This window comes from Babylonia areolata, chromosome 15 (assembly GCF_041734735.1).
Source record: "Babylonia areolata isolate BAREFJ2019XMU chromosome 15, ASM4173473v1, whole genome shotgun sequence".
NCBI classification, from domain to species: Eukaryota; Metazoa; Mollusca; class Gastropoda; order Neogastropoda; family Buccinidae; genus Babylonia; species Babylonia areolata.
Window position 1 is genome coordinate 31,875,470 of NC_134890.1, and position 10,000 is coordinate 31,885,469.

The following is a 10,000-nucleotide window of genomic DNA, read 5'->3' on the forward strand; positions in this document are numbered from 1 at the left end:
AAACAAAAACAAAACAAAAAAGTAAGCTTCTATCTGTATTAGAAGTCCTTATACCGAAAAATTCACCTTATTTATTGAATGACCCTCGTATTATCAGGACGTTGAGGCAACACAGTGGAGAGATGGCCTAGAAGTAACGCATCCGCCAAGGAAGCTAGAGAATCTGAGCGCGCTGGTTCGAATCATGGCTCAGCCGCCGATAATTATTTTCTCCCCCTCCACTAGACCTTCAGTGGTGGTCTGAATGCTAGTCATTCGGATGAGACGATAAACCGAGGTCCCGTGTGCAGCATGCACTTAGCGCACGTAAAAGAACCCACGTCAACAAGAGGGTTGTTCCTGGCAAAATTCTGTAGAAAAATCCACTTCGATAGGAAAAACAAATAAAACTGCATGCAGGAATTTTTTTTTTAATGGGTGGCGCTGTAGTGTAGCGACGCGCTCTCCCTGGGGAGACCAACCCGAAAGAGAAATACAAACACAAAAAGCAAAGATTCGACTTTGCACTTATCACTTTGCTGTTGTTTGTTGTTGTTCTTGTTGTTGTTCCATTATCTTTCTTTGTTGTTGTTGTTGTTACTGTTGTTCCATTATCATTACTGTTTCAGTAGCATTATTAATGAATGAATGAATGATATGGATCCTTATATAGCGCCTATCCTCAGTCGGTGACCAAGCTCTAAGCGCTTTACGAACACTGACGGGGTCATTTGCACAACAGGCTGCCATGAGGCGCTCGTCATTCGTTTCCTGTGTCATTCAATCAGATTCCAGGCACGCACACATACACACTCAGACAGACATACCATGTAACATTTCACATATATGACCGTTTTGTTTATTTACCACGCATGTAGGCAGCCATATCCACCTTTCGGGGGTGTGCATGTTGGGTATGTTCTTGTTTCCATAACCCACCGAACGCTGACATAGAACAAGTGTTTTGTCGTCCATCGTCGTCGTTATTATCACCGTCTGCATAGTCGTTATCATCATCGTGGTTATTGACGGGCGCAATAGCCGAATGGTTAGAGCGTTGGACTTTCAATCTGAGGGTCCCGGGTTCGATCATCGGTGACGGCGCCTGGTGGGTAAAGGGTGAAGATTTTTCCGATCTCCCAGGTCAACATTGTATTGTATTGTGCTGTGCTGTGCTATATTGTATTGCTTTGCAATGCATCGCTTCATATTGTAGTGTAGTGTATTGTATTTCACAGCATTGAATCGTGTCACTTACAGCACTGAACACGTCACTCTTCAACGTGAGTCAGGTGGAGACGTATGACCCCAGGAGCTATGACCATGACCAGGTCACCACCAACACATCAGTCGCACAACTCGCCCAGTCCGAAGAGTGCCAGAGATCTACAGCTGGCGACACAAGCAAAGAGGTGACTGATGTGGGGAACTGTTTGTTTGTTCTGTTTGTTTGCCATGTTTCTTTGCCCTGTTTGTTGGCTCTGTTCGCTCTGTCTGTTTCCTGTTTGCTACGTTTGTTTGCTGTTTGTTTGTCCTGTCTGTTTGCTCTGTTTATTTGTTCTGTCTGTTTGCTCCGTCTGTTTGCTCCGTCTGTTTGCTCTGTTTGCTTGCTTTGTTTGCTTCCTCTGTTTGTTTCCTCTGTCTGTTTGCTCCGTTTGTTTGCTCTCTCTGTTTGCTCCGTTTGTTTGCTCTGTTTGCTCTGTCTGTTTGCTCCGTTTGTTTGCTCTGTTTGCTCTGTCTGTTTGCTCTGTTTGTTTGCTCTGTTTGCTCCGTCTGTTTGCTCTGTTTGTTTGCTCTGTTTGCTCCGTCTGTTTGCTCTGTCTGTTTGCTCCGTCTGTTTGCTCCGTCTGTTTGCTCCGTCTGTTTGCTCTGTCTGTTTGCTCCGTCTGTTTGCTCTGTCTGTTTGCTCCGTCTGTTTGCTCCGTCTGTTTGCTCCGTCTGTTTGCTCTGTTTGCTCCGTCTGTTTGCTCTGTTTGCTCCGTTTGTTTGCTCTGTCTGTTTGCTCCGTCTGTTTGCTCTGTTTGCTCTGTCTGTTTGCTCCGTCTGTTTGCTCTGTTTGCTCCGTCTGTTTGCTCTGTTTGCTCTGTTTGCTCTGTCTGTTTGCTCCGTCTGTTTGCTCTGTTTGCTCCGTCTGTTTGCTCTGTTTGTTTGCTCCGTTTGTTTGCTCTGTTTGCTCCGTTGTTTGCTTTGTTTGCTCCGTTGTTTGCTCTGTTTGCTCCGTTTGTTTGCTCTGTTTGCTCCGTTTGTTTGCTTTGTTTGCTCCGTTGTTTGCTCTGTTTGCTCCGTTGTTTGCTCTGTTGTCTGTTTGCTCCGTCTGTTTGCTTGTTTGCTCCGTTTGTTTGCTTGTTTGCTCCGTTTGTTTTGCTTTGTTTGCTCCGTCCTGTTTGCTCTGTCTGTTTGCTCCGTCTGTTTGTCTCCGTCTGTTTGTTGCTCTGTCTGTTTTGCTCCGTCTGTTTGCTTTGTTTGCTCGTCTGTTTGTCGTCTGTTTGCTCTGTTTGCTCCGTCTGTTTCTCTGTTTGCTCCGTTTGTTTGCTCTGTTTTGCTCCGTTGTTTGCTCTGTTTGCTCCGTCTGTTTGCTTGTTTCTCGTCTGTTTGCTCCGTTGTTTGCTTTGTTTGCTCCGTTGTTTGCTTGTTTGCTCCGTTGTTTGCTCTGCTCCGTTTGTTTGCTTTGTTTGCTCCGTTTGCTCTGTCTGTTTGCTCTGTCTGTTTGCTCCGTCTGTTTGCTTTGTTTGCTCCGTTTGTTTGCTTTGTTTGCTCCGTTTGTTTGCTTTGTTTGCTCTGTCTGTTTGCTCTGTCTGTTTGCTCTGTCTGTTTGCTTTGTTTGCTCCGTCTGTTTGCTCTGTTTGCTCCGTTTGTTTGCTTTGTTTGCTCTGTCTGTTTGCTCTGTTTGCTCTGTCTGTTTGCTTTGTTTTCTCTGTCTGTTTGCTTTGTTTTCTCTGTCTGTTTGCTCCGTTTGTTTGCTTTGTTTTCTCTGTCTGTTTGCTCCGTCTGTTTGCTTTGTTTGCTCTGTCTGTTTGCTCTGTTTGCTCCGTCTGTTTCCTCTGTCTGTTTGCTCCGTTTGTTTGCTCTGTTTGTTTGTCTGTTTGTTTGCCTTGCTTGGTTGTTTTTGTTTGCGTTTGTCTTTGTCTTTTTAATCAGCAAACAAGGTATCCTCCTATGTAAACAAATGGTTACTTGGTGATTCTTCTTGCAGAATGCTCCTCCCGCCCCTTCCTTCCTTCTGTCTTTCCCTGTCTCTATCGTTCACTTCTGGTCTGTCTTTCCCTGTCTCTATCGTTCACTTCTGGTCTGTCTTTCCCTGTCTCTATCGTTCACTTCTGGTCTGTCTTTCCCTGTCTCTATCGTTCACTTCTGTCTTTCCCTGTCTCTATCGTTCACTTCTGGTCTGTCTTTCCCTGTCTCTATCGTTCACTTCTGGTCTGTCTTTCCCTGTCTCTATCGTTCACTTCTGATTTGTCTTTCCCTGTCTCTATCCTTCCTTCTGATCTGTCTTTCCCTGTCTCTATCGTTTCTTCTCGTCTGTCTTTCCCTGTCTCTATCGTTCACTTCTGTCTTTCCCTGTCTCTATCGTTCACTTCTGATCTGTCTTTCCCTGTCTCTATCGTTTCTTCTCGTCTGTCTTTCCCTGTCTCTGTCGTTCCATCTGGTCTGTCTTTCCCTGTCTCTATCGTTCACTTCTGGTCTGTCTTTCCCTGTCTCTATCGTTCCATCTGGTCTGTCTTTCCCTGTCTCTATCGTTCACTTCTGGTCTGTCTTTCCCTGTCTCTATCGTTCACTTCTGTCTTTCCCTGTCTCTATCGTTCACTTCTGATCTGTCTTTCCCTGTCTCTATCGTTCACTTCTGGTCTGTATTTCCCTGTCTCTATCGTTCACTTCTGTCTTTCCCTGTCTCTATCGTTCCATCTGATCTGTCTTTCCCTGTCTCTATCGTTCACTTCTGTCTTGTCTTTCCCTGTCTCTATCGTTCACTTCTGTCTTTCCCTGTCTCTATCGTTCACTTCTGGTCTGTCTTTCCCTGTCTCTATCGTTCACTTCTGGTCTGTCTTTCCCTGTCTCTATCGTTCACTTCTGATCTGTCTTTCCCTGTCTCTATCGTTCACTTCTGATCTGTCTTTCCCTGTCTCTATCGTTCACTTCTGTCTTTCCCTGTCTCTATCGTTCACTTCTGGTCTGTCTTTCCCTGTCTCTATCGTTCACTTCTGGTCTGTCTTTCCCTGTCTCTATCGTTCACTTCTGGTCTGTCTTTTCCTGTCTGTCTCTATCGTTCACTTCTGGTCTGTCTTTCCCTGTCTCTATCGTTCACTTCTGTCTTTCCCTGTCTCTATCGTTCACTTCTGGTCTGTCTTTCCCTGTCTCTATCGTTCACTTCTGGTCTGTCTTTCCCTGTCTCTATCGTTCACTTCTGTCTTTCCCTGTCTCTATCGTTCACTTCTGATCTGTCTTTCCCTGTCTCTATCGTTCACTTCTGGTCTGTCTTTCCCTGTCTCTATCGTTCCATCTGGTCTGTCTTTCCCTGTCTCTATCGTTCACTTCTGTCTTTCCCTGTCTCTATCGTTCACTTCTGGTCTGTCTTTCCCTGTCTCTATCGTTCCATCTAGTCTGTCTTTCCCTGTCTCTATCGTTCACTTCTGTCTGTCTTTGCCTGTCTCTGTCGTTCACTTCTGGTCTGTCTTTCCCTGTCTCTATCGTTCCATCTAGTCTGTCTTTCCCTGTCTCTGTCGTTCACTTCTGGTCTGTCTTTCCCTGTCTCTGTCGTTCACTTCTGGTCTGTCTTTCCCTGTCTCGATCGTTCACTTCTGATCTGTCTTTCCCTGTCTCTATCGTTCACTTGGTTTCTGGCAGTCATTGCTGTGCTGTCTGTGCCACACGTTGTCGGTCCATCCGCGCCTGTCCTACTTCCCACTCGGGTCAGTGTCACCGCAAACTTCTTTATCTTCGGAAGACGCACTGTCTCTCTACCTCAAGTTGTAGTCCGCCATGTGTATTGCCCTCTGTGTTTTTATCTCCAGCTTTTATATATATATATATAACTTCCCTGTGTTACCGTGGCTCGATTATCTGTCCACTTCCCCTCTCCCTCCTTCTTGTCTGTTCGGACTTTCAAGTGGACAAAGCACAGGCAATGCCACGGAGGGCATTAACTTTGCGTCCAGTCCACGCAGTAACACATCTAATTCAAGCGTGCTGAAAACACTGGGTGGCCAAGTAACACTGCGACAGCGGAACGCCAGGCTTTCAATGCCGTGTGATTAATTCCACTGTGGCCCTGTCCAGGACCCAGCCTTAATTGAAGCAAAACTTGTTCCACTGACCTCCCCTTTGGCCAGCGACGAGGGTGTGATCAGAAGCGCGCCCCCCCACCCCCCCCCCCCCCGCTCCCCTTCCCCACCCCCTCATTCCCAACGACCTTGATCAGTAGTTTACCCCTTCATTCCCATGAACATGATCATACAGCTTTGTTCTTAAGTGCTCAGTTTCCTTTGCTTAAATTCGTTCTTTTCTTCTTCTTCTTTTTTTCCAACCATATCTGTTACTGATTCTGTCACCGTTTATTGGTGATTTATTGTTCCACGTTTGTGTATCTGAATGCCAGAATTAAACAATATGCCCTTAAAAATTAAATAATAGTAATAATAATAATGATAATAATAATAATAATAATGATAAAAGATCAGCAGTTTTCCCTCGTTCCATCCCGAACCCCATACAGAAGGTCTTCATTCCTCAGAGAGATCAATAACAAGGGCTGCCTGTCTGTCATGTCGCAGAAAAAAGTACAGGTCATCGCTCTTATCTACGGATGGGTCCAGAGTCCAAGCTTGAGTTCACACCTGTTTTTGACCTTTCCCCGCTCTCTGTCCAGTCCCCAACTGTCTTCTGACCGCAAAAAACAACAAAAGCAAAAGGGACCCTTTTATTTTATTTTATTTTATCTTCTTTTTTTCTTTCTTTTTTTTTTTTTTTACATTATCTTGTTATTTTACGGTGGGTCCTTTCAGTTTAATAATAATAATAATAATCATGCAAAAAACAACAACAGCAAAAGGAACCTTTTTATTTTATTTATTTATTTATTTATTTACATTATCTTATTATTTTACGGTGGGTCCTTTCAGTTTAATAATAATAATAATAATATTTATATGCGTAACTCTAAAACTGGAGGAACTGAAGACAAGGAAGAGGCAGGGAAGGGAAGCTATTTTGGGAAGAGGTGGGTTTTGAGGTCAGGCTTGAAAGAGCTGAGTGTGGAGACTTGACGAAGCGAAAGAGGAAGTCATTCCAATCGCAAGGTCCAGAGACATAGTTCAGAATTGTGTTATGTAATGTTGTTTGAATGAACTTTGGCAATTTTGTATTTTGTGTTTCTTATCAGAACAGATTTCTCTGTGTGAAAGTCGGGCTGCTCTCCCCAGGGACAGCGCGTCGCTACACCACAGCGCCACCCTTTTTTCTTTTTCTTTTTTTTTTTTTTCCTGCATGCAGTTTTATTTATTTTTCCTATCGAAGTGGGTTTTTCTACAGAATTTTGCCAGGAACAACCCTTTTGTTGACGTGGGTTCTTTTTACGTGCGCTAAGTGTATGCTGCACACGGGACCTCGGTTTATCGTCTCATGCGAATGACTAGCGTCCAGACCACCACTGAAAGTCAAGTGGAGGGGGAGAAAATACCGGCGGCTGAGCCGTGATTCGAACCAGCGCGCTCAGATTCTCTCGCTTCCTAGGCGGACGCGTGGCCTCAAGGCCATCACACAGAGAAATCTGTTGTGATAAAAAGAAATTCAAAATACAAAAATACAATATCCACATTTCTTCCCCTCCACTCATTTATATAACTGGCGGAGTGAACGTCCACGCCTTGTGAACACTACTCATTTCGTCTTGAGGGGATCAAATTAATTGTAGATATTGCCTGAACTTCTCATTACTTCATTGTTTATTCATGACCAGGTGATTTAGACTAGACACGAAGGTAAATTTCTGTGCACTGAGTGTATCAGACAGTAACGTGACTGATTCATTCATGCATTAACTGATTGGTTGAATGGTGATTGTCCATCCATGAAAGTTTCGTTTACACGAAAAGGGGCGCGGTCGTGTTTTTTTTGTTTGTTTTTTTGTTTTTTTGGGGTTGTTGTTGTTTTTTCCCTGACGACTGGGCTTTTACGCCATTGGTTTTGATTTGATTTGGTTAGATTCTATGTGCATTGTGATCAAGGAAGGGTGCGCCTGTTGCTGATTCGTTTGTCAATTTGATTTGTGGATGATCATTTGTCTCTTAAAATGTTATCATTACCTTACTAAATATTTTCATCTTCATGATGATTGAAGAGTACACACACGTGCATGTGCGCGCGCACAGACTCGCACACTCGCAAGCACAGACACACGCATGCACGTCGCTCACACACACACAGACTCACACACACATAGACTCTCTCTCTCTCTCTCTCACACACACACACACACACACACACACACACACATACACACACAGTTGTTTCTCTCTACTTTAGAATGTAATATCCCAAATGCTTTTCATTTTACATGATAGCTGATGTGTTCGTTGTGTCAGTCATTCGCTTTTCTCTTTGATATTTGCTGGCGGGCCTTTTAAGTGAGCCGAAAGAGAATTTTCTGTTTTTTGGTTGAAGCAGACAATAAAGTATTTTGAATACAACTGAAAATATTTTTGTGTCGGCTGGCCCATTGAATGCATTGCACGCATAATCAGAACTAGTCCCATTTTTGACTCACTTGTGTAAACAAAGTGAGTCTATGTTTTAACCCGGTGTTCGGTTGTCTGTGTGTGTGTGTGTGTGCGTCTGTGTGTGTGTGTGTGTGTGTGTGTCTGTGGTAAACTTTAACCTTGACATTTTCTCTGCAAATACTTTGTCAGTTGACACCAAAGTAGGCATAAAAATAGGAAAAATTCAGTTCTTTCCAGTCATCTTGTTTAAAACAATATTGCGCCTCTGGGATGGGCACAAAAAATTTAAAAAAATGAAGCCTAATTATATGCAAACTGCATTTACTGTTTATATTTTTTTGTACTCTCTAAACTTGGCACTTTGATCTGATATTCGACACAACAAGAGCAGTCATTATTATCATTTTTTGTTCAAACAGGAACTTCTTTTGCTAAGCATGGAAGTTTTATTTATTTTGCAAACGTCTTGGTGCAGTTAGTAAAAAAGGGAAATTACTCTGTAATTAATGCTATGGGACTCAATTTGCTTTAAACTGATCTTTCTCATCTTAAACATTACTTTTTTGGGTTTTTTTGTTTGTTTGTTTGTTTGTTTCTTTGTTTGTTTTGTTTCTTTTTTCTTCTCCCAAGCTTATCCATCATATTGAATACAGAGCACTTTTCAATCATTTTTTTCCCTCCTAATGATTCCTTTACATGATAAAGCGTGAAGCACAAGTGAGTCTTGAAGGCTTTGCCTCTTGTTCTTCCTTATTCTATTTCTTCAGAACTAGTGCCATTTTTCTTCCTTCTTCTTCTTCTTCTTCCTCGTTCGCCTCCCATTAGATGAGCAGCCCGGTGTCCTCGATGAAAGCTGCCGTCCGTCGAAGCTCCTCCAGGGTGCTGTACAGTTTGGCTCCCACTGCTGTCGGTGTTGGCCAGTACTTCCTCCTGGATGCTGCATGCGTCCTACAGTCTTGAAGGATGTGGTCGTTTGTCATTGGTCCCTCACCACAAGGGCACTCTCCACTCTGTCCAATGCCAAATTTTGTGTGCATGTGGTGGAGCAGGCGGTTGTGTCCAGTCCTCAGGCGGAAGATCTTGAATTTTTCTTCCTTATTTTCTTTTATATATATATATATATATATTCTTTTTCTTCAACAGGATGGCCCCTTCCCGTGGGACAAGAGCCTTCAGGGGCTCTTGCTGGGAGCGCTGTACTGGGGCTACATGGTCAGCCTGGTGCCCGCCAGCTACATCGTCCAGCGGAGAGGGTTTCGTCTGGTGATCGGCTTCAGCATTGTGGCCATGTCCCTGCTGCACGTGCTCTGTCACCCTGCCGCCTTCCTGTCCCCCTGGGCCGTGTTTGCTCTGAGGGTGTGCATCGGCCTGTGCTCTGTGAGTGTTAGTGTGTATGTTGGAGGATGGAGGGGGGGGGAGTGTAGTGGTCGGGGGGGTGTAGGGGGGGGGGGCAAGGGGCGGGGGGGGGGGGGGTAGTGTCTGTGTGTGTGGCCATGTTCCTGCTGCACGTGCTCTGTCACCCCGCTGCCTTCCTGTCCCCCCCCCCCATGCCCTGTTTGCTCTGAGGGTGTGCACCGGCCTGTGCTTTGTGAGTGTGTGTGTGTGTGTGTGTGTGTGGTTTGTGTGTGGGTGGGTGGAGGGGAAGATGTGCGTACGTGTGTGTGTGTGTGTGGCGTGCAGTGTGTGTGTGTGTGTGTGTGTGTGTGTGTGGATGGGTGGGTGGGTGGGTGGTGTGCAGTGTGTGTGTGCGTGGCGGGGGGTGGATAGTGACAGTAAAGGTGTGTGTATGGGGGGGTGGAGGGGTGGAGGGGAGGGCTGGGTGCTCTGGTGGAGGTTGAACGGAGATGTCGATTGGAAACATTTGGAAGAACTTGTTCTTTGAGTTAGTAGTGTGAAAGTTAACAGATTCTGTTGTTGTTTTTTGGGGGGTACGGGGGCAATGGAGGATGGGTGTGTGTGAAATGGTGATGATGATACGACGATGACGATGATGATGATGATAATTGTAATGGTAATCATAATTACAGTTGTAATTACCTCTCTCGAACACACTACATGGGACATGTCCCAAAGAATGCAAAGTTATAAATAATGTCTCTTCAAGCTGACGAAGAGTTCATTCATTCTGTTAGTTAGTTAGTTACCTAGTTAGTAATTTATTTGTTTATCTATAATTAGTTAGTTATTTAGCTAGCTACCTAGCAAGCTTGTTTGTTTGATTGGTTGTTTGTTTTTTAATTCATTTGTTTGTTTATTTGTTAGTTGGTTAGTTCGTTAGTTAGTCGTTTATTATTTACTTATTCATCTAT

General features: G+C 44.3%; 1 protein-coding gene across 1 annotated transcript in view; it reads left to right on the forward strand.

Annotated features, from left to right (window-relative positions):
• LOC143290270 (putative transporter slc-17.2) overlaps positions 1-10,000 on the forward strand; it is a 27,673-nt gene that overhangs the window by 2,841 nt on the left and 14,832 nt on the right. Inside the window, exons 3-4 of the mRNA XM_076599611.1 lie at positions 1,240-1,391; positions 8,835-9,068. Coding sequence (XP_076455726.1) covers positions 1,240-1,391; positions 8,835-9,068 — 386 coding nt within the window. The remainder of the gene's footprint in view (positions 1-1,239; positions 1,392-8,834; positions 9,069-10,000) is intronic.